Source organism: Oenanthe melanoleuca, chromosome 5, assembly GCF_029582105.1.
Source record: "Oenanthe melanoleuca isolate GR-GAL-2019-014 chromosome 5, OMel1.0, whole genome shotgun sequence".
NCBI lineage: Eukaryota > Metazoa > Chordata > Aves > Passeriformes > Muscicapidae > Oenanthe > Oenanthe melanoleuca.
The window spans coordinates 29367664-29391540 of record NC_079339.1 but is presented as its reverse complement, the minus strand read 5'-3'; the positions used below and the strand labels follow the sequence as shown (position 1 = coordinate 29391540).

The window sequence follows — 23877 nt, the reverse complement described above, 5'->3', positions numbered from 1 at the left end:
CTTTTGTAGATGGGGACAAAATTCTAGCCCATGGAGAACTGCATGGCTTTGGCTTCTTGTGCTGGAAAAATGGCTTGCCAGGAATCAGGTACAAAAAATGTCTTGATGACTTCCAAATGTACTTTATACCTCTGACTTCAAGTGCAGAATATCTCCCTAGTTGCTTTTTTAAATGTAGGCTTTCCCATGTTTCATGGACTTAAGTTCTCAAGGTATCTGGAGGCATGCACTGCTTTTGCATTTAACAAATTTATCAAGAAAGAACTAAGATAAAAACTAGGATTTTTTAAGAAGATATTATAAGTTAACGTTTTAGCTTTTCACATTCATATAAATAAGAATCATGAGTGTATCAGCTTCTGCATTTGTGTAGCACCTCTCTTACATTAAAGATTAAATAGCTCAGTTATCAGACAATTCTTTGTAAGCTTTAGATGGTGAGGGATATGCATGCTTCTTTTTAAAAGTCATTTGTCCTTGGCACTACTTAGACTTGCATTTTTTCTTTACATTCTGAGAAGTTGATGTTTTTGTGATTCTTGATGAGGTCTCTGTTTCCAAATGTTTGGATAAATAAAATCAACTGATGTGAGAGCAGAACCTGACTGGAATAGCCTTTCATTGAGGTTAAGGTGCTTCAGAAAGATATTTCAGTCTGCCTCAAAGTGTTAATGAAATAGCTATGATTATGTTTGTATGCTAATGGAAATAAAAGTTTTATTGACTAATGTATTTTTCATTCTTATATGGTTTCAGAAAATTGTTCCAGTTGTTCTTCAGAGAGAAACTGAATTTTTATTGTTCTTGGAGGAACTACAGAAAGATGTTTCTGAGGAAGTCCTAAAGGTGAGCTACTTTATGCTCTATTTCTTCTTATTCTGCAGTATGCCAAGCTTCATTAGATGGAAGTTAATGCTTCCTGCTAACTGCCTGAGATGTTAATGTGTTATTAATCTTCTAGGCAGCTGAGAGAGAGTGTAATTCAGATTCCTTTGTGAAGTTAATCCAATGTGCCTGCAAGTGATTTCTCTGGCTAGAGTGGAGGCTGCAGGCAGGCAAGGATCAGGTTTTTCTACATGCCTTTTCTAGCACACATCAGTCCTGACTGCAGCCGCTTGCCACAGTCTTCAATCCACAGACACCTGTAATTATCATAAACCTACAACATGCTGCGAGCCAAAATAAAATATAATCAGTTAAGCACATTTAAAAAGTATGTGTATTTTCTTTTTCTTTCTTCGGAGATTTTAATTTTCATCTCCTATGCACCCATTTTCCTTCTTTCTGAAAGTTTTTTGGATACTCTGCATTTTACTGCTGACATTGCCTAGGGATTGGTATGATGTGTTCTGAGGTCCAGGATCCATTTTCCATTATTGATTAAAAGATGCAGGCTGATTTATTTGAGAAGTATGTGGAAATATGTAAATGGATTTATATGAGAAGCAAGTATAGGACAAAACATCAGGTAAGTTACTAACTGTAGAACTGTCCTAATTTGAGGTTAGTTACAACAGATTCAGATCTGATGTGGTATGTGAAATGTCATAAGGTGTTGCTTCTAGTCCTATAGATTCTAACTCCTTAAAGATACCCTTTTTTAATTTTTCTGGTTTTTAAGAGGAAAAGGAAAATTTACTATATTCAGAGGCTATTTCAACTTAGGAAAAGTTGTTCAGTATTTCACTAAGGATACAGAATTAGCAGTTACAGGATGAAAACAAGCAAGATGAACTTGAATGTTGATTAAAATAAATCTGCTTGAAGTCTGTTAATGAAATCTGTGTATGTTAGTGCCTCGCCTCTGAGGTCATGAATGATTCCACCATTGTCCACACTGTCCACCAGTGTTGCACAGAAACATGAGATTCAAAAATCTTGTATCTTTGTCACAGTTTCTGTCAGAGGCATGTTGGTATGTAGAGTTACATTTTGATCCAGCAAATAATACTTTAAAAAAAGGGTACTGTGGACTTGCTTTCTCTTCTCATTCTTGGTGCACACCAACCACCTTTCCCCTATGTAATCTCTGAGGTGTCCCTTTGAGCCAAGGGCAGTACTCACATAATTCCAGGAGTGGCAAAAGTGCTGTTTGAGTGCTGTTCAATTGGCTTGTCTCTCACCTTCCCAGCTCTTATTGGGTGGGTTAATTCGGAATTTTTGTTTGTTTTCCCCTCCCCAGTTCTGAAATTGTAGGTTTGCATCTGATAGATAAAAAAATTATTGGTGCTTAAGAAAAGTCTGTGAGATGGCTTCTGAATCTGTTGATCAGCTTTAATCAGATTTGAAAAATTGAGAGGATTATATAGTTGGTTGATAGATGGTGCAAATCTGGAAAAGTAGGATAAAAAAGAAAACCACTAATCATTATGCTCTTGGTCACCTATGAAGAGATTACATTAGGATATTGCTTAGAGGTAGAATATGGCAGTGCTTCAGCCATTCCCTAGAAGCTGCTATGGTTCCTTGCTTGTATATGTTCCTTATAGTGTACTTGTGTTTTACAGGATTCTTTGTATTTTGTTACATATTCAGGCATATGTACTTTTCTAGGAAAGATGTTGGACCAGGTGCACCATTAGTAATGGATTTCTTAGGTAGTATGGTGTTTCCAAATTGATTTATCTGCTTGCTTTCAAGTTTCTTTTATTTTTTAAATAATTCATGTCATATATTAATGTAGTCTAAAAGGCTTATTATTCTTTTATCATTTCCCTACCAGGAACTGTTTGAAGCATTTGAGTGCACACAGAACAAGCACATCACAGACAGCAAAAGAAGAGATGACTGTTCTCACAAATTCAGTTTGGATGTTGTTTCAGCTCTCCGGAAGCTTTTGCTGCGGGCTCCCCAGAGGGCAAAAGCCCTGCTGGAGTTCTTCCAGGGGCAGCAAGGCACACACAGCTCCTCACTCCAGCAATATCGCTCTCTACAGAACATCTTTGTTGAGTTCCTTTGTGATTCCTTGAAATCTCTGCAGAGGCTTCAGAGTGGTTCTGAGCTTTCAGCTGAGCTAGATCAAAGAGAACTGGTAGATACAATTTATGCTGCTCTCAGTATAGTGACTTTTGAGGTGGAGCATCAAGCAGATGAAATAAAGCACTTATTCAGGGAGCTCTTGGATATCTGCTGGGCTGAGGGGAGCCTACTGAGGGAAGAGAAGCTACTAAACTGTATGCTGAGGAAACAGAGCCATGGCCTGCTAAGCCTCTATAGCAGTGTTGTCACAGAAAGAACAAGAGAAAAGTTTTTGTTGTCAAAATCAATACAAAAAGGTTGGTTTCACTTTTTACATTGTACTAATCTCCTGTTTAACAAAACCATTAAGGCATTAAACAGACAAGTAGTCAAGAACTCAGGCTCTTGCTAAGGTGCCTTAACAAACCATGGAATCTTTAGAAAGATGATGCTAAAATGATCCTTAAAGCAAGGAATTGGCATAGGAGCACTGGTTCTCCCCCCTACATTTCTGCAGTCTATGCTGTGTTTTGAGATCACTGCCTTTACCATGCCTTGTTCTGCTCTATTTTAATCTGCTCAGCATTTCTCTTGAAAATCTTGCTTGTAACTGGAAGTTTGATACTCCATATGTATACAGTTTTTATTTGTTCACCTCCAGCTCGGGGCCGTCTGTGCTGGAGTACATTCCATTTCTGGCCAGTAACAGTTCAATCACCTCGGTAATCCCAAAATGTTCAAACCTCTTAATACTGGAAAAGAAAACTTATGAAAGTAGAAGGAGCTGGGGAGAAGGGTGATACTCCAGCAGGAGAGAAGATGCACTTTGATTACCTACTCATTTGCCAGAGCCCAGCTGTGGTTTTGTACCAACCATAACTTCACATCCTCTGTCTAGCTCCATTTGAATGGTACATTTAGTTGTAGCTCAGTGATCCTGACGGTCCCTTCCAGCTCAGCATATCCTGTGATTCTGTGTGGATCTCAGCAAGTTGAATGGCAAGTGATGCCCAGTAAAATGACAAGGAGGGAAAAGCTAGACTTCTTTCTCTCAGGGATGGCTGAAGGGAAGTTCAGGCTGGTGTGGCAGACTCTAGAAATTCTGATAATAACTACAGTTAGTGCTTCCTCGTGGGGAAAAAGAAATGGAGATCCACATACCTTCACTCTCATTGGGAGTAGTTTGGGTCTCACTTTGCACAGATTTGAGGAAGTTCCAGTGCTAGACAAGTCTTTGCTAAGGTCCTGCAAAGTAGCACAGTGTCTCAAGCACAAGTGAGAATTCATGCAACTTGCAGATAAGAGTATGCATGGCTAAAGAAAGCCAGGCAATGTGACCTGAGCTGGTGCAAATAACATGTGTGCTGAGAAGGCTTTTTCCATGTTAATGATTGTTGGTACAGTTTTTCTGGTTTTCTATCTGATCTCTATCAAATTTCTTTGCTTGGTATTCCTGTTAGCTATTGAAGTCTCTTAGCTAGTAACATGTAGTTAGTGCTTGAGGAAATACTGAGTGTTTCTCAGTTTAAAATAATAACAATTGTGCTTCTCTAAAAGGTACCCCTCTCCTCTGGAAGGTAATCTTTTTGTAATGTTTTTAGGTTCATCTGAGCAGCTGGATACAGAGCGAACTGTGATGAGTTTATTCTCAGATCCCAAAGAAGCTCCTTCTTGGAAGACAGTCTATTTCTACTGCTTGAGCAGCAGCAAGCACTTTCTGGAACAGATTCTGGTATAGCCATAAAATCATTAACAGGGAAACCCAATGGAGGCTAAAGTCAGGCTGTGTTGAACATATCTCGGTGGTGCCCAGAAGCATTCAAATAATGTTTGCCAGGGGTGACGACTAATTAGGAACAAGGAGGTAACAGTGATAACACCCCTACTTGCAGCAGTGCAATGAACAAAAAACTGCTGGTGAAAAAGCTCATCTGCATGCAGACTGAAGATTAAATCTTTAGGGTTTAAGAAGTCTCAATTTCTGCTTGTAGTTTTGTTGGATACACCATTTACCTCATGACCCTGAACTTGTTGCTTTCTCATGCTAATAGACTTGGGGCAGTGAGTTTGCATGGTAAAACTTATGGTGAAAATAGTCTGTTATTAATTAATTGATTTTTATGTAGGTGCATAGATAGAAGAAATAGGATACAGGCAGGTGGTCACTCTTAAAGTGTGAGGTTTTAAGGTTGAACATATTTCAACGTTTGCATGATGTGCTTGGCAGAGATGAATAGAAGGAGTGCCAAGATAATGTGGAGTGGAATGTGAGTTGGCTTTGCAGTAAGCACTTGAAATGGTGTTTTTTTCCTCAAAACATCTTTACTGATGAGTATCTTGATGGCTTGGACAGCATAAGTTTAGGGAAGTTGCGGGTGCAGAGTTTCGCTATTTTAGTGAAGCTAATATTGAAATGGGTACTTGCTTACATAGTCTGCCAGGCATTATGGGTCTCCACATTTTGGAAAAATTAATACTTCTTTTATTTTCTAGGTGACTGCATTAGCTTTACTAAAAAGAGAAGACTACTCGGGCCTGAAGAGGTTGTTGAGGAGAGAATTCAACCCACTTAGCCGTCTCTTGGTGTTGTTAGGATGGACTCACTGCCAAAGCTTGGAATCAGCAAAAACATTGCTATGGACTTTACACAAAACTCAGGTAAATCAGCAGAAAGCAAGTGACAGTGTCCCTGTCTGAGTCCAGATAATGCAATTTGTTTGCAAAAACAAGTAAAACCATGGAGTTTTCAGTGAGAATATCAGTCTTCCTCAAAATGGAATTAATAAAGCTAAAATATTACAGTTGTATATAGGTAACATTATGGGACACTTGCCTTTCTTCTTATTTCTTGGCTGTGAAGACAGTATGACTGCAAAGGAGACTCTGAAAGTTTCTCTTGCATAAACCCAAAACCAGCTTCTGCTGTTAACATGAACAGCATAGAGAGAAAAACCAGCAGTGGTTGTTGGTTAGTTTTGAAAAGAGTTGGGGCATCTTTCTTTCATGTGATTTCCTCCAGTGAGTCATCCCTGGGTAGTGACTAATTCAGGCCTGAGTTTAACAATAGGGTAGCTTGGAAATTCCCTGTACTCATTCTCAAAGCAAAATGATATATGACAAGAGCTGTGAGCAAAAGATCCACCTTGTTTGGGATGTTTTTCATCTGTACAAAAGAGACAAGGTTCCAGCTCTGAAGATGTAGTTGCCCTTCAGATGATGCTTGCTGGCTGGCTTAGGTGTCAGAGGTGGGGAGACAGAGGGCCTTGTACTGCTGGGTCGCAGTGCTGACCTAAGCTGGTGTTGCCTTAAGGGAGTTACTGTCTGTTGGTAATACACCAAGTCTATTCAGTAGCTTCTGCAAAGTTAAACTCTTAGATCTGATTTTAGCAGGCAGTTACTGTAGTAGAAAAGCACGTGCAAAAGGAAAATAACCATCTGCTGTCCAGCATGTCATCTTTCTAGTACATTATTATTCTAGAGATTAGCTTTAGACTGTTACTAAGAAGCATTAGTTTGCATTGTGTAAGTTACTCTTGAAAAGGGATGTAGCCACCTTTCTATGGTCTCTAGATGTGTCAAGGGGAGGCTGACTTTTATGTTCTGTCAGAATAGCCCTCCTTTGCTGGCTTTGTAATAAATCTGGCAGTTTTCTATATTTGAAATTTATTACTAGGTAAAGAAGTCTCTCAAACCTGTGTGTATGACATAAGCTTGGTTCTGCTGTCTGGCTGGGGGATTTGTTGTAAAGAGATTCTTTTATTTGTCTTTTCATTTAGGATCTGTGCAATGATTCAATATTGAAAGATTTTTGTGATGGCCTGTGGGCTCATGTGGAAGTTCTTGAATGGTGCATGCAGCAAAACAGGTAAAATGAACAGAAGCACTTTCTCCAAACTATGTTCCCAATTCTACCTGTTAAGTCAGCTTATGCATGCAAATAGAGAAGGTATTATTTTCTTGGCTAATCATCTAATAGTGGCAGTATATACAAGCTCTGAAAATTTCTCATGGGCTGCAGTTATGCTCTTTGTTTTCCTTTTTAATTGCAGTTGTATCTTTAAATGTGGCTGAGACTTAAATCTGTGCCACCTCTTTGTTCTCTCTTGCAGTATTACTGTCCCAAGGAAGGTTCTGTTGCAACACTTGCATAGTCTGGATTGCCACACTGCAGTGTATTCTTTGCATCATCTCACCAATCTTCTGGCACTGAATGAAGATGATGTTATTGAGCTTCTTCAAAAGGTTCCTGCTAGAGACCAGCAGATGCAGGGTAAATATATAGGGCTGTAAGAATACAGGAGGCTCACAATCCATTGAGTGGATCCAACCTTTTGGGGAGTAAATTGTCTTTCAAGAAGGAGTTGATCTCACAAGAACATATCTCTGAAAGAGCTTTTTCAGGATGATAACAAGACTTTGCACATGCTTGTGATATATGCCGCTCATTGTAACTTCTGTATTTTGTAATACCTTTAGTTTGAAAAGTGTGTTTGGTTTCTATTTCCGTGCACTTTAATTGAATATCAAAGAGCAAAACCAGATGAAATTGACAATACCTTGTACTACATCTTAATTTTTGAAAGAGATAAAAAGTGTGTTTTTTAAATTCTAATATTAGCTGCTACCAGATTTAAATTTAGTATTTAAATCAAACTTAGCTACAGCCTGTGTTTACATCACTCCTGCCTCACTTCTCTCATCTTCACATGTTCCAGTTGGGTGCCTAAAATACCTGCCAACTACTAAACACATCAGATCACTTACAAGTGACTCTCTTCAGACACTGTTTTGATTGCAGCCTGTGTCCAGGTTCAGCTGCTGTAATTTTAAAGCTGTTTTCTGATAGGGCCGCTTAATAATGATACAGAAGCTCTGTTTTCCTGCCTGTACTAGAACCTAAGAAGCCACAGCATTTACTTTCTAAATATTTCTATTGAGTTTCTGAATTTGGACCTGAGTTGCATGGAGAACTCTGTGATGGATCCTGCCCAGATTTTTCCAGATTGCCTAGTAGGAAGCAGGTTTCTCTCCTTCCATATCATGCTGTTGTGATGTTGGTTTCTATTCCTACTTTACAGGTTTTGGTGTTAAAATTACTATGACACTTGTCTTGAATAATCTTAAAAATGTAGGAATTGAGATTCTATATAGATCCTTATTTTCAGTATCCTGCTTTCTGAAATTGTTTTGTTATTGCTGGTGTGGTGGGAATTTTTAATCAGTTCTTACATTTTAATTATTTTCTGCTTAATTACTGTCAAAGCCTTTCAAAATCAGGAAGAGTCAATCCCATCATATCTTCTGGGAGCTTCATGACAGTAGCAAAAGAACTCTAGCTGTGGTTTCTCTTCTTTTTTCTTCATGTCACATTAATTTATGGAAATAATTAATGGAATAAAGTCCTCCTTCTCTTTTCAATTCAGCAATTATTGCAGAATTGATAGGATTTTATAAATCCAGCTTAATAGAATCTCCTTTCAAATAATCTATTTTGAGCCTTAAAGGGAAGAGAGGAGTCATAAATTTCTGTTTTGTCAGATGTCATAGTGTTAACAGGCTTTTTCCTCCTGTCACCTCAGATGCTTTCCCTGCTTCCCCTTCTTTTTAGTACATCTGTCAGCTGCATTAGTAAAACCAGAGTAGTGGTACTGGTAAACAGTTGAGTTCAGGCTGTGCATGACACTGGTTTTGATCAGTCATGGTGAGAAGCAATTTCCTCTTGAGTTACAGTATTCAAGAAGAAGATGTTAGTATTTCTGGCATAGGAAAAACAGTGCTATTAGTTAAAGGATTGTTCTTCAGTATTGGTACAAGGAAAAGGGTTGGTGTAGATACAAATACTGACACAGACTCACTGCATCTAAGTTTATCCACATGTGAGGCAAAAGTGTATTAAACTTACTTTTGATTACCAGTATCTGTCTTTATAGTATCTTCAGCTAACTATTTCTCCAGAGTATTGTATTTATCAAATCTCTGGCTTTACCTGCCTGAAGTCCTCTTAAGACAGTGGTATTGAGAGCTATTTGGTTGTTTGCATATTAGTGTAGAGCTTCTGGGCAGCAGTAGAATTTCAGTGACTGTGTGGGTTCTGCAGAGGATTCATACTTGGATGTCTCCTCAGTTCTGTCTGCTGTCTACATTATATTTTCCATTTCTATCACTGTTTAGAATGGCAGTGACAGGGAATTTTCCAGCTGTTTGTTGTCTCAGTCCTTTTGCTTTGGCTGCTCTGTAGTTTTCAGAAGAGTTCAGACTGGTGCTTTTCTTTACAATCGTGCTCAAACTTTGTAGAGGACAGTGCTGAAACAGTTTTTAGGTTAGATAATTTTGTTCAGTTCCAGAATTTGGATGTGGACGTTGTCAGTACATTGGTCTTTGTACCAGTGCTTTGTTTAAAAAAAAAAACAACAACTTGGCTCATGCTTTTCCTGCATGACAACAGGTAGAGGGACAATCCATCACTTCTGTAAGAATAGAGGACAGTGGATTCCAACCACTCATTTAACACTGTGTGTGGTTGTCGGGGCTTTTTTCTTTCTTTGTTGTGGGATTCTTTTATCTTTTTTACAGTAGATTGATCATTCATCTAAAGTCAGCATAACAGAACATATGACACTATATTGTGTTCCTGGGTGAAAGGGATGATGATGATGTCATTTTTACAATTTGCAACTCTCCTGTTCTCTTGTTCTAAGAAGGGATCACGTCTCTGGCGTGTGATACCTTTCCTCAAAAAAAAAACCCAAAGGGGAGAAGAAGTGGGTACAATACTTCTCTAGTTTGCCTTTATCATAAATGTGTGAAGGAAACTGTGGGACTGTACTTCTTCTTTAATCAGTTGCAGATTGTATTTGATCTATTGTGTCAGTCGCTGTGAATCAACCATGATATCTATTTATTAGTACAAATCTCAAGAGATTGTGGTACTCTATTCTTACTACAGTCGTAGCCTGTCTACACTGTTTCCCTACTCATCTACTGTGTATTAGAACTCAGAAATCTAAGATGCTGAAATGAGGCAGGATTTTCCCCTCTGTTGTAAATGCAGCAGTACAACTTAACCATACCCTGCTAAAGAGAGTCGTTGTGAGGGATTTTGGTCATTCTATGCTGTAGCCAGGTCCTGTTACACAAGTTCACAGAAAACTTTTGTTTTAGAAGGGGATCCAGACCTGACTTTTCTGTGCCCATCTGTTGTTGGTTGGGTTGTTTATTTTTTTTTTTTTTCCTAAAAGTAACAGTGAGACAAATCAAAGCTGAGACAAAAACAGCACTGGGAAAGAAAGACTGAATAAATATTGCTGTGCAGGAACTGCAGGAGAAAATTAACTTGTTTTCTTGTTTATCTCCTACCCCCTCACTGCCCTGATTCCCCTCCACAGCAGCCACACTCCCTAACACCCTGAGTCAGCAGCGCAACCTGGCACTCTTCCGAGCGTTCTGTGCCATGAAGTATGCAATCTATGCCCTCTGTGTGAATTCACACAGGCATGCCCAGTGCAAGGATTGTGTGCACAGCCTTCTTGGTGATATCCCTGAGGATGCAACTTCTGGAGAACCAGCAGGTGATTGGCCTCCTTTCTCAGGTTCAGTAACGTGTGCCCCTCCATCCAATTGCTGGGCTCTGAATTGTCACTAAGTATTGGGACAATGTTGCATCCTGTGTACATGTGGTATTTTATTCAGTGGGCTATGGGTGCTTTGCAAGCAGGTCTAATGATATTTCTTTGAGGTGTTGTTATCTTTAGTAATAATAGATATGAATAAGCTACTGGCCTTGTTTTAAAACATTTAAGGTAATTGTACAAAAAATATAGTGCTAAAAGGAAGTGATACTAGATATAGGATCATAGTGAGATAATTTTGGAAGAGCTTATGATTTCCCAGAGCTGAAACTGATTTAATAGCTAGAATGGATATAATCTGAATTTGCACATCATTGAACAAAGTGATAATTGGCAGTGCTCAGAGGGAGTAGGTACTACTACCTTTCTAAATGTAAAATGTTGGATATATATTTACTTGGTTTTTGGAGGAATGATTGGGTCTGAACCACTGGGCTAGTTCCCTCTTCTGAGATTTTCTTAAAAGGCACAAGCTGGAGCAAGGAATCCCTGAAAAATGTAGTAAATGTTCTTTATTTTTGTTTTTCATGGTACAGATTGCTCTTCAGCATTTTCTCAGTACATTGTGAAGTGCCAGCAGTTCTTAAGGAGTGTTCCAATTCCTCTGCGCCTGGAGGTTTTGGAAAATATTTTCTCCCTGCTTTTTGTTTCCTATAATGACCTCTATACTGAGACTCATCTGCCTGAGGACTATGCAGAGGATGAAGACCTTGACAAAAAGAGTGCTACTCTGAGTGTAGAAGGCAGTGCCAGTCGGCGGTCTTCCACCTTGCAAAGTCCACAGCACCTAACAGAGGCTGAAAAAAAATCAGAGAAGCATCTGTTGGCTGCACAAACAATTCACACAGATACCCAAGATCTTCGTGACTCCATGTTAGATGGCAAAAGCTGTGAAACCTCTAAGCCAAGATACCTGGATCTGAAACACTTCACCAGTGGTGTTACTGGGTTTTTAGTGGATGATGTAGCCATGGAGGCCTTCCTCAAATTGCTGCTCAACCACCTGGAAGAAATTCAGAGTTCTCTCCCATGGGACTCTAGTAATGTGCTTCGTGAAGAGCTGGAGCTCATTGAATGCTTGAATCTTTCTGCAAGCAGAGATGCCTTTGGAAGTCGTGTGTTACAGTTTTCCAAATACCTTTCTGAAGCTCACTGGCGATACAAAGTGGTGATGAGTAACAGAAATGCAGGTGGGCTTTGTATTTGGCACTTTCTGATATGTTACAGTTGTCCAAACAGTGATACCAGGATTAAATTCCGTGAGCATCTTAATGAGGGAGCACATTTTGGCAGATACTGGGAGAGCGGCCTGGTTCTTAAAACCATTTTCCAGCAGAAGTGATCTCTATTCTAATCAGAAAGTTTGTGTCTTTCTCTCTTTTCCCTTCCCTTTGTGGATGCACTGCTTCTGTTTGCCTTTGTCCCACCCCTTTGTCACAAGTCACACTGCAGTGATATGAAGGGATATGGTGGTGTTGGATCCAGTGCAAGCTAAATAGTCTCAGCTTGTTCATGGACAATATTGATTAGCCTTGTCTGGAAACATGTTAGGAACATGTATCAGAGGAAGTTATGTTATTCTGAATGATTGTTTAAGTAGCTGGAACAGCACACTCAGGAGCCTGTTTCCCACCCTTCTCCATAGCTCATAGCTTGTTAGCCCTGCTGCTATGAGATTTTGTCTTGTATCATGTGTAGCTGATTGTGTATCTCAGATCACAGTAAGCTCCATGTCCCAAGAAAGGCTTCGCAGTCTGGACCTTAAATATTGCAAGTTTCCGAACTTGTGTTCAACTGTTTGTCAAGTCTCCTTCTTTAAAGCTATTTGGTAATATTTTTGTTTAAATATTTCACAGAACATCAGCTTGCAGCCTCCAGGAGATACTGCTCTTTAATCAGGCGCTCCAGCATTAAGAAACGAAGTAGATATCGGAGGTACAAGATAGGTGGGTTGAAAAAGTGACTTGGAGAAGACACTTCTGAAATGTGCATCATTTTGCTGAGCTCATAGCTGAATAAGATTTCATGGCCTAGGATTAAAGTTCTAGATTTATTTCCTTTAATTTTCTAAGTAGTCCAGTTCCACTTGGATTGAGGTTGTTCTCTAAAGCTCACCTGCACAAATAACTTCTTCCATACATAGTCTGATTTGGGGTAGGGGAGAACTTCAACTGCAGTACTAATTTTTCCCTTTCTCCACCATGTCCTATGACTTTTTGGTATATTTTGATTCCTGTTGCGATGTTATCTGGGATGTGAATTAACAGAAATCTGTGACATAAATTGGTAGCTTTAGGAGTAAGTTGTGCTCCTCACCTTTTTTCTATTTAGCCTAAGAAAGGCATGTCTGGTTTTGAAGTGGCATGTTCCAAAATAAGAAGCTTCAAAGTACCTGCTGTGAGTGACTGATGGGCCTCCCCGACATAGTCTCTAGCCCAGCATTTTCTTCAAATCAGCAGTTTTTGCATTTATCATAGATGTCAGTGGTGGCTTATTTACAAGATAATCTCGAAGATCCCTTGAGGTTGCCTAATCTGCAGTAGATTTTAATTACTTTGTCTAGTAAAAGTACATTTAATGTGCTGATTTTGATTTGTTTCCATTTAGATGGGAAAGAGGGAACTTCCAGTCCATCATTAGAAAGCACAAGTAGCGAGCTAAGCACCAGTACTTCAGGTATTTAGCCACAAAAGTAGTATTTCTTTGTCTTTTCAATGTGCATGATGAAGAATTTGCTTGGTTAATGTGAATTACTGTTATGTGCAGGACAGAATTGCATCTTTTAGTATTTCAGAGCTCCCATTTTTTAATTACTTTTTTCTAGTTGAATAGCACATGTGTCTTCTTCTGGAATAAGAGAATTAGATTTTTCTTAATATCTTTGGCTTGCAGGAAACAGTGTGCAAGCAATGTAGTGATCTGCAAACCATCAAAAAAGCTAATGAACTGACAGTCATGTAAGCTAAGACATGCTTAGGCATGCTGGACTGATCTAACAGGTCAGATGCTTTAGACTTCTCCCTTTATCCATATTGAACCAGTGCCTAGCACTGTGTATGTATTATGTAGCTGCTGAAAAGTGTTACATGGGGATGAGATCCAAACTGCAAATTCTGACCAAATACAAAATGTTATGAGAATTTTTAACAGGATGTTCAAGTTGACCTCTTTATCCTAAAACTTGCTTGCAACTCTGCTCCTATATTTTAGTGTTAAATACGTGAAATAATGTTATCTGGTAGGTGGCTGTTATTTGGTGAAATGTGTTTTCCCTAATAGTATACTGATTCTGTCTTGCAGAGGGAAGTACCAGTAATGTGTCTGGCTTGAGTGACTTGGAAAGCAGGGCAAGACCACATCAGCAGAACTCCCTCATTCCTATGATGCTTTCCCCACCAGAATCACTGTTAGTTTCTTGTGTTTTGAGAGGCAACTTTGTGGAAGCCCACCAGGTAAATAAGATGCGTGTATTTCGATTTTTGAATGAAATTCCTGCTTCTTCTGCATTTGGCAAACACAGGGCTTCCAAGTGAAAGAATCACTTCAGAGGTAGAAGCAAGTGGAAGGAACAACAGTATTCTAAACCAACATCCCACGATGCAGGGTTTTTTTCTGCCTTGTTATGTAAAAATGTTTTCTCTACATCTGGGTTCTCAAAGCATGCAAATATTTGATGAGAGCTGGTCAAGCATAGAGTTTTAACTGACTGAAGAATACACTGACTTTACTCATGTGAAGTCTCATGAGACAGCAGCATCTAAACTGCTTTATTTAATCAGTTTTCAAAACCATGACCCTCTCCACTTGTAACCCTGGTAGAAACATGCAAAGGTGTTCCTTACCCAAAGCAGTGATTACTTTCATTTGAAGGAGGTATATTTTGAGACCAAATTTGTGGTATTGAAAACAGGCAGAAAGACTTGAAATTTGACAGTCTGTGTCTTTGTGATTCTTTGCTCCCTCTCAGAAAGCATACCTTTCTCTGTGGGGCTTTGAGCTGATGCTCTGAAAAAAAATCTTGAGATTCATCAGTGAGTGGATCTTCTGTAAAAAGCTGTGACCTGACTGAGTTTCAGATAGACATACTGAAGCAGTTCATATCACTTAAATATTGCATTAACATCAGGTTACTACTCAGCCAATTCTGTTTGATTCCAGGTGTGCCACTTCATCTTTTCCTTACTTACAGGACCAAAGGAGCATTTAGTTTTGCTTTGTTGCTTAGATTTTCAGTATCACCAATGATAAAGCATTCAAGTTTGGTTTGTGTTCTGTTGTTGGTTTCATAATAGGAACTTGCATAGCTTTGCTTAGCTACTCTTTGTTTAAATTTTGAGAAGGTATTCCTTGCTGAATAAAAATCTATTTGAAATAGTCTACTTTGGAGGCAAACTTGATAGATATCTCTCATTACATAGCATATTGAAATTATGAAGAGTCATTCCAAAAGGTGTGGGTTATGAAAATTAATTCAGTCCTAATCCTGCAACAAATAATAGGTGAGCTTTTTAATAATTGTTAGAAAACATCTCTGAGGGCTTGTGGTTTTTTTTAGGCAAAACTCTCTAGGACAAAACCCCACCATTTCAGCCTGTTGTGTCTGTGGGGATATTTTTCAGTTAAAGTATTTATTTTATTCCTTTGTCTCCTCTAAAGCCTCCCCCTAAGCTCTTTGACCTTTGAAAACTTCATTTGACAAGCTCTGTAATTACATCTGCTGTTACCTTTGAAAGGTGGCTTTGATGTTTAATCTGGAGACTTCCCCTTGCTACGGTGAGCTGGTTTTCATGGAGCGTTACCAAGAGGCAGTACAAGAAATGGCAAGAGTGGAGAGCAATATTGAGAATCAAGCATCAGATGGCACTGGAGGCATCAGGAAATCTGGCAGTGGCCGTTCAACTCTGCAAGCTATTGGGAATGCAGCAGCAGCTGGTAAGGACTGGGCTTTTTGAGTTCTCACAAAGGGTTGGGGAAAAGTGTAGTGTTTGTTCAGAAGGGTAAGTGGTGGTTCTTTGAGTTAGAAAGAGACTAGGAATGCTGAAAATTTGTTGTTGGTGCCCAATGAGTTGAATCCATTCTACAGTAATTGATTGGTCCATGAAGCAGGCCACCTATGGAATTATTTTCTATGAGGATTAAAAAATAGTTACCCATTACAGGATCTGATCTAATGATGCTGTTAACCAGTGATTGTGTGTTTTTGATGACACGTATAGGTATGGTATTTTATTCCATCTCGGATGTTACTGATAAATTGCTTGCAACTTCTGGAAGTCTTGCCCCTACTCTTCAAGAAAATTTCTGGATCAGGAACATCCAGCTGGAGCATACTGATCCTCTGCGAGGAGTCCTTGAGGACCTCAATCCTTCAGCAATGGCAGCATTTGACCTAGCTTGTACTCAGTGCCATCTATGGAAAACATGCAAACAGCTTTTGGAGACAGCAGAAAGAAGACTTTACAGCAGCCTTGAAACTCGGGGTAGGCTTTTGATTTTTATGTTTATCAGCATGGGCCTGGGAACAGAAAATGCCTCTCTATGCTGTGTTGTTCATGCTAACACCCAAGTCTTAATTAAAGCTCAATTTTTACTTTCATGTTAGTGTATCTTTTTTCTACTCCTAACTTTGATTTTGTCTCTCTTTGCACAATGACTGTTCCAGGCCACCGACCTGACTTTGTTTTACTGCACTCTGAAGGTGTAAAGGGTTTTCCAGCAGTTCTCCAGCAAATAAGTAAAATTCTCAACTATTCCTGCACATCACAAGGTCAATCTAGACCAGGTAGTATGCTTTGCTGATAAGGCTTTCTGTTGAAATGTGCTTAAATCAAATTATTGTCTTCCATTGCTATGTAAATTTGAACTTTTCATTTTTAGCTTAATATTTATAACAAAAAAGGCAAGGGAGACATGACCCAATCTTAATTCTGAATAATCTGAAATGCTCTGGTTTTCTGTATTATAATACTTCTGTTTTTGTGGGCCTTCTTCTATGCAAAAGTACTTATGTCTTTGTTATAGTTGCTGTTTCTTTCTCCCTCTCTGTAGAGGTGTCAGATGAGAAAATAGGGAGTCATTTTCGATGCAGTATTGTAGACCTCCTACAAACTTGCTACCCTGCCTTGACTGAAGAAAGTATTACTAATGAAATCATTCTATCACAAAACCTGGATCATATCCTAAAAGCACTGACATGTGTTGAACGTTCTGTGGGTGAGTTATTTTTGTGAACATAAAGACTGATTGATATCTGGATCTAAATTTTTGCTTTGGCCTTTCCAGACAGCATTAAATCTAGTAGTAATGTTCTTTGACACATGCACAAATATATTTTTAGAAAATCACAATTGCAAAGGGTAAAATTTATCTGTAATTCTTATATTTGTTTTCACAGCTAAAATTCTGAACTTGTCAGAGACATTATTTTCCCTATTTCAATGTAGTCCTAGCATGGAATTCTTTTAAGTGTGTTTTATTGTGGCACCTTATAGATAATTAAGTGTATTCTTACTCTTGCTTTTTTCTCTTTTTTTTAGTAACAAAATGGAGATAAACTTTAAAAACCTTTGTATTATCATAATACCTTTCAATTTTTGTAGGACTATCATAAAACATCTCCTTTTTTCCACAGCTTTTACTTCTTCTTACAGCTCTCTTCATTATGTAGCACTGGTGTTTCTCTTCTATTCACCAAATTCCTAAATGGCTTTTTGGTGTTCTTAAAATATTTAATAAGCAAAAATTTAGGAGAGCTCTAAGAGCTAAATGTTATGGAGCTCAAAGATTGGGCAGCACCTGTGTTTTGAATAAATGTTAATGACACAGAACTAGCAATATTTTAGGTCTGCCTTAATATAGTTCTAACTTGTCAGAGCCTTGGTTACCAATTTAAATGAACTATACTTTTATTCTGCTGTGAAAATTTCTCTTGCTTTCAATTGGATTATAATGCTTATGGTTAAGATTTCTCTTGCTTTTGGTTAAATTGTAATGCTTATACTGAGACCTATAACTGTGGAGAGGAAATAAAGCTAAAGCATTTCTCTGTCTTTCTTCCCTACCCCTGCCTTCTTTCTTCTTGTCATTAACCTTGAATATTGGATGTACATCTGTTCCCTTAAACCAGACTCTAAAGGGAGCCTGCTTGGCGCCTTGGTGGAGCAGGGCTCTCTCAAACCAGCAGAGCTGGAGAAGCACCTGGTTTGGAATCAAACACAGCTCCTGCTGAGAACTCTTGAGCAGCATGCCCAAACCATGCCAGAGAACAGCAGGCACACAAACTTTGTCAAGGTCTTCCTTGACTACATCACTACGCTGGCTGCTGTGGTGTTACGAAGCTTGAATGCAGAGCTAGGTAAGGGGTTTCTGCTGCAAAGTCTGAGCCTAGGTGCACATACTCAGACTGTGTAGTCTGGCCTAATTCTGGAAAGTAATTGTGCAAAAATGGTTCCTTGTCAAATGTACCTACTAACTGTGCTTTTGATTTCAACTGATTATTACTTTCCTTTTTTTGATTTCATAACACCTAGGCAACCCACAGCTCACATAAAAGTAGTTGATGTCAATGGGAAAATGAGAACAGAAATGCTAACTACTGACCCAGACTCTGCACTCCACTTAGAGTGGTGACAAAACAAACAGCCCTTAACATCCAGAAATTCTTAGCACTACCCCTGTAAGGCAAGATTGATTTTTGCATCCAATGGATTATCATACTGTATAATTTACAGCTCCCTTAGAGGCAGCAAGCACCCTGCTGCTCCACAGGGATAAGAAAAGAGTGTGTAGAAGGCCATGCAGAGATAACCAGGTAGAATTTTTTTATAGAATCAGCAGATGATGGTGGGTCTTGAAAAGGAATGCATCATCAGCACATTAAGCTGTCAAAAGAGCAGAACAATTCACTGTCTAGGAGTAAAAATGTTTATCTGTGTTCTAAAGTTGCACAAAAATATTCAGGGGCTGGGCAAGTTTGGGGGAAATGTTATTGTATTGGAAGATGAAAGGAAAAGATAAACTTAGGAGAATGTGTCTAAAGTTACTTGACATAACTCAGTAGTGGATACAAATGCTTTTCAGCAGTAGTGGCCAGGGTTTCACTCCTTTGTAAAAGTACCTGTACATTGTGAGTTCTCTCTGCCCTTATCAACTGACATTGATAGAGCATGGACTCACCAGTCTACATCCAGAGACTCATCAGAAAATAATTCTGCATGATTTCTACTTCTCACCACAAATACTTTTGGTGAAAGTTTGAAGTAAAGTTGCTAAACTGTCTGAACCTAGATCTTGCTTAAAGGCTGAAGAATCTCTACTCTACCTGTTTTGGTAATACATCCAACATAATGTTGCTAAGATTGAGAGGCATATCATAATCACAAATGCTTTGCAATTTACTCTGGATTTTGCCATTCTAATATGATTTTAGAACTCTGTGAAGTTAGTTAAAGTGGTTTAGACTCAGGGCCTTAAAATTTATATTCCTAAATAAAAGTTGGTAAGTGTATTCAATTAATATGTTTGTATTGTAATAAATATTCTGGTGTTTTTTTCCCTAAGATGTATCTGCAGAAGTGAAAGTGGGAAACCCTTTCATACTGTTACAGCAGAGTCCAACTCAGCTGCTTTCCCAGCTTGTTTTTGAGAGACAAGTTCATCCTGACAGGTCAGTACATTTCAGATTATGTACTCCTGTAAGTTATTTTGGTATTGGTGGCTTTTATCTTAGCCATGATTAAGTTCTTTGGCTACTTATCATAGGTGGTACAGCCAGCTGATCACTTGATTCTGCAAGGATTGGTGTGCAGGGAGGAGCTTACTCAGTGCCTTCTCCATCGACCTGAAGATATTTGACTGGGGGAACAGTGGCTCCATATTTTTAACAATTGCTATCTGTTGTGAAGTGAGAGTGAAATTATGTGGATTTTTTTTTTTTTTTAACTGTGTGACAGTTCAGAGGAGTGCACTTGCAGCTTGTCAATGTAATACAATAAAGTAGGCCAGTAGGTCTTATTAAGAATACTGGGCATGACTCTTGCCCTGGCCCACAGGTAAACCGGATAATCTAGACTCCTTCCATTGCCACTACTAAATTAGGTTGGCATGGAAACTGTCTGATTTGATGAGGTAGCTTTTTAAAAGATGAGTGCTAATGGTGAGCTATTTTAGTACCTTGCATTTAGGTAAAAGTCAGCGTTTGAGGAGTATGCTGCCATTCCTTTACAGAAAAGGAACTAAGTTAAAATAGTGTATGTAATCTTCTTGTGTATGTACTTATGAAGAATATAAGGCATTTGGAAGATTTATGAAAATATGTAATTATAAAGTACCTTTTATATATGCTGGATAAGCTGGTTTTGTTTTCAATCCTACAGACTTTCTTCTCTCTTGGCTAAAGAAGAGTTGAACCTGAATGTGCAGCAAGTCATTGTTAACTCTTGCTGTGAACCACTGTCCTTGTGCAGTGCAAGGCAAAACAGCCAGACAAAGTCTCTTCTGACAAACATCAGCAGCTTGGCACACCAGTGTGCCCACCACTGCCTGCCAGATGTTGAAATACCTGTTCATAATTCTGCAGTGACCCCTGAAGATATCTCCACTCAGGCCTCATCCTCTCTGAATGACTTGAGCCAGCACACACTGACTGCCTCCTCCCTGGACTTCCTGAAGTCTCGGTCAAAGCTGATGGCTATAGTGGCATGTCTAAGTGCATCTAATATACAGAAAGTTCACAAATCAGGTTTGTCTTGGATGGAATTTCGGGGCAAACGGGAGGTGCCCTTAGGATTGGAACAGATTTCCAAGGAGTGTGAGACACTGTTGAAGGAGTTTCCAATATTGGAACGATTTCTTCTTGCTATGTTTGACCCACTTCGGAATCAAGAGGAAGGTAGCAGTTTGTCTGCTGTCATCTCTGGCAGGGCATACATGCCTCTGGTTCTCCTAGGATTACATTCCACCACAGCTGTTAAAGTATTAATGGGAGTCTTTGAACAAGCTCTTGGGGCAAAGGATTGGGACAGAGCTCTGAAGGTCTTGGATCTGTACAGCCAGGATGTGGAGGAAGTGGTCAATGTGAAGGATGCTGTGCTGAGCTGTGCAGCTGATGAAGGTAAGAAGGACTGAGTCAGGCTTTTTTTCCCCTAATTTTTTTTTTTTTTTTTTTTTTTAATAAAGAATGCAGCCTAGATCAAGACATAGAAAATAAAGTAATGGTCCTTGAGCAAATCCAGAGACAGAAATAGATAATTTTCCTTTCTTCATCCTGAATTTGCTTTCTCTGATGGTATTGTTTTTGTTTCACAAATGTGCAAATCGTGACCAATTTAGTACAAGAGAACTGGAATGCATCTGTGGTGTTATTTTTATGTGAAGAGCTGAAAACATCAAGACACATTAATCATTGTACTGTTAATGGAACATCTCTTACAGCAGTGTCATTGTCATGCATGGATGATGTGATCTGTGAAAGGTGCCTTTTGGAGTCTGAATAGTAAGTATCTAATGCTAACTTTGGATGCTTCCCAAAAAATTGATGCTTGGGATGACTCTTAAAAAGATTTTTCTACCCTATCAGTGTTTCTTTTGTTGATGTGCTCCAGCAAGGATAAGGTTGGTTTTGTTTTTTTTCATTTTCCAAATTATAGAAACTGAATTTCAAATTAGTGTTTTGTTTCCTCCACAGATAAGGATGGTTGGCAATATTTGTTTCCGGTAAAAAATGCAGTGTTGAGAAGCAGACTGGCCCTGCGCTGTCTGGACAAGTGGCCCCTTGATGCCTCTTTGGAAATTCTAGCTTATTGCATTTCTGATCCAGACATACCTCATGAACTAAAAGCCAATCTGCAGAGCAGGAAGAAAGAACTTCAGATTTATCAAAAGGTACAGAGTCATTCTTCAAGTAACCAGTGAGATGAAATAGGCAGCAGGAAGCAAATATTGCTTGCCCTCTGAAAAGCTTTAGTCCTTTGATCTTTTTTGATCCTAGCTTTTCAAGTCTTATCCGAAACAGTTCATGTGCAGTACTGCAGTATCCAGTTAACACTCAGCTTCCATCCCTCATAACTTTCCCACTCGCCTATTACCATTCAGGTCTACAAACATGTTTCGATATAAACATTTGTGTGAATCTGATTGTTTTGCAAATTATTTTCCATTCTATATAAATTCTAGAGCCTCTGGAAGCTTTCTATGGCAGTTAATGGTTTTACAAGTTTGAGAAATGCAGATGGTGTACAAGCCTAGTGGTCCAAGGAGCAAGTCTGTATTGCAGTCATTTCTTCTAACTGCAATGTAGTGCAGATACCCAGATTAAGCTAGACAGGCTGGCCTGGAGTTCAGCACAGACTGAAAAGCCAAACAGCAAAATAAGGAGCCATCCCTGCTGAGTTCTGTCTGATGGGAGTTCTGCTAACTGACAGCTCAGTTGTCTCTCTGTTAATGCCAGCAACATCTGCATTAAATGTGTACTTGTACATCCATAATTATTGCCATTTAATCTTTCAAAAACCTTCCATTATAAGTGTGCTTTTTAGACTCACATCTGTGAAGACTGGAGGGTTTTTTTGAGTGCAAGGGTATTACATCATCTCTGAAAGGACAAGAGATAAACATAGGTTTCCTTTTTAAATTTTTCATTCTATGAAGCAGCTCTTGGTGTGATCAGCTCAACTGTTTTCTTAGGCTGTTGATTGCCTTGAATTAAAATTCTTGAACTTGTGCTACTCCATATTAACTTTTTCAGATTCTGAGTGTGCAAAATGAACCATTGTGGAATGACTGGCAGGATCTGAAAAAAGCCTGCAATGATGACCCTCAGGCTGTCATGAATATCATTCTGAAAGCAAAGGTTAGACATCATCATGTGAATTTTCTTGAACTAGAATGCATTAAACTATGAGTAAATAAATTCGCTGAAATAGCATCTTAAAACAATGATCAGTGGAGATTTCTTTGTGAGGAAGGATTCCTTTACTCAGCTCTGTGCTACAGAAACAAATACAGGTCTGTGTTTAATATCAAGATTGACGTGTAGTTGATAATTCTTATGTTTTAGTTAAACTCTTACTCTGAGATATAGCCTGTTATTTCCTTTACAATTTTGAAGATTTTAAGATAGCGTAACTTTGGTCATAATGCAGATTTGATTATTAGGTAAATGCTAATATTGTAAATCTGGCTGGTTTTAAGTGTCTTCCTGAGAAACTAACTTGTTTACTGTAAGGTAAGCAAGGTATTTTAAATGCAGGCTGTGACTGATAAAATTGACTATCATCTTCCCTTGTCAATGTAATTATTTATTTTTTTTTTTATCTGGAAGGGGAGTCTAAGCTACAGGATCTCTTGATCAGAACTTTGGGAGAAGCAATTGTATCAAGGAGGGTAGAGTTTGTCCTTTTGTTTTTACTTTGGGTTTTTTTGATTCTTTAGGATTATGAATTGTGTGAGGAATGGGGACACTTGTATCCTATCCCAAGAGAAGACTTGATCAATCTTCACCGTGAGCACCTTCTCCACTTACTGGAGATGGGAGACATGGAAAAGGCATTGCAGGTATTAGCAAGACACTCTCAGCCTCATGTCCACAGATCAAATAAGTTGACAGCTGTTTTCCCTACCTTCACTATGTGTATTTTCATGGTCTTTTTTATACTATCCTTAAGAGATGCTATTTGCTTAGATAAGCTTTTAAGATCCTAGCTCTCCCCTGTTCTGCTTAAGTAAAATCCAGCTTGGCAATTTAGTTCTTGGACCTAATAGCACAAATGTCACTTACATAGGAATACAAGGCTCCTTTCATTTGAATAATCATAATGAAGCATGTCAGTGCTGCTGCTGCTGAAGAAACTAATAACATGAATTGTTCAGCTGTGCTTCAGTGCCCAAATTATCATTTTTGGTTTTAATATTGATGGAGCTGTCACTTAGAGAGTGAATTAATTTTCCTGCTGGAACACTGTAGGGTAATAAACTGTCATGAACAGAAGGCTGCCTTCCAGGAATGTTGTAGGTTTTTCCCTGTGTTTTGTTTGGTTTTGTAGCTTTTACAAAGAATCGAAGACCCTGGTGTTTGCCTTGCCATCAGTGAGCAGTCCCTTGACCAGCACCCAAACTTGGCAGCCTCTCACTTCTTGGCTGATTACCTCACAGCTCACTTTTATGCCAATCTGACAACAGCACGCCGGAATGAAATCCAGGCACTCTACATAGGATCAAAGGTCAGTAGAACCCCTGCCCTGAGGGGTTAACAGCAATAAATTGCTATATAAGTGATTTTGTAATGCATAATATT

General features: G+C 38.8%; 1 protein-coding gene across 4 annotated transcripts in view; it reads left to right on the top strand.

The window, feature by feature from the left end:
• ZFYVE26 (zinc finger FYVE-type containing 26) overlaps positions 1-23877 on the top strand; it is a 47538-nt gene that overhangs the window by 1760 nt on the left and 21901 nt on the right. For all 4 annotated transcript variants that reach the window (XM_056493798.1, XM_056493796.1, XM_056493797.1 and 1 more), the window contains exons 2-24: positions 10-88; positions 757-846; positions 2723-3275; positions 4560-4690; positions 5452-5616; positions 6735-6823; positions 7068-7228; positions 10344-10526; positions 11123-11776; positions 12443-12532; positions 13194-13262; positions 13887-14038; positions 15320-15518; positions 15803-16066; positions 16249-16368; positions 16635-16799; positions 17713-17940; positions 19146-19251; positions 19961-20697; positions 21271-21467; positions 22330-22434; positions 23016-23138; positions 23627-23803. In XM_056493798.1, the coding sequence (XP_056349773.1) occupies positions 10-88; positions 757-846; positions 2723-3275; positions 4560-4690; positions 5452-5616; positions 6735-6823; positions 7068-7228; positions 10344-10526; positions 11123-11776; positions 12443-12532; positions 13194-13262; positions 13887-14038; positions 15320-15518; positions 15803-16066; positions 16249-16368; positions 16635-16799; positions 17713-17940; positions 19146-19251; positions 19961-20697; positions 21271-21467; positions 22330-22434; positions 23016-23138; positions 23627-23803 (4837 nt within the window). The remainder of the gene's footprint in view (positions 1-9; positions 89-756; positions 847-2722; positions 3276-4559; positions 4691-5451; positions 5617-6734; positions 6824-7067; positions 7229-10343; positions 10527-11122; positions 11777-12442; positions 12533-13193; positions 13263-13886; positions 14039-15319; positions 15519-15802; positions 16067-16248; positions 16369-16634; positions 16800-17712; positions 17941-19145; positions 19252-19960; positions 20698-21270; positions 21468-22329; positions 22435-23015; positions 23139-23626; positions 23804-23877) is intronic.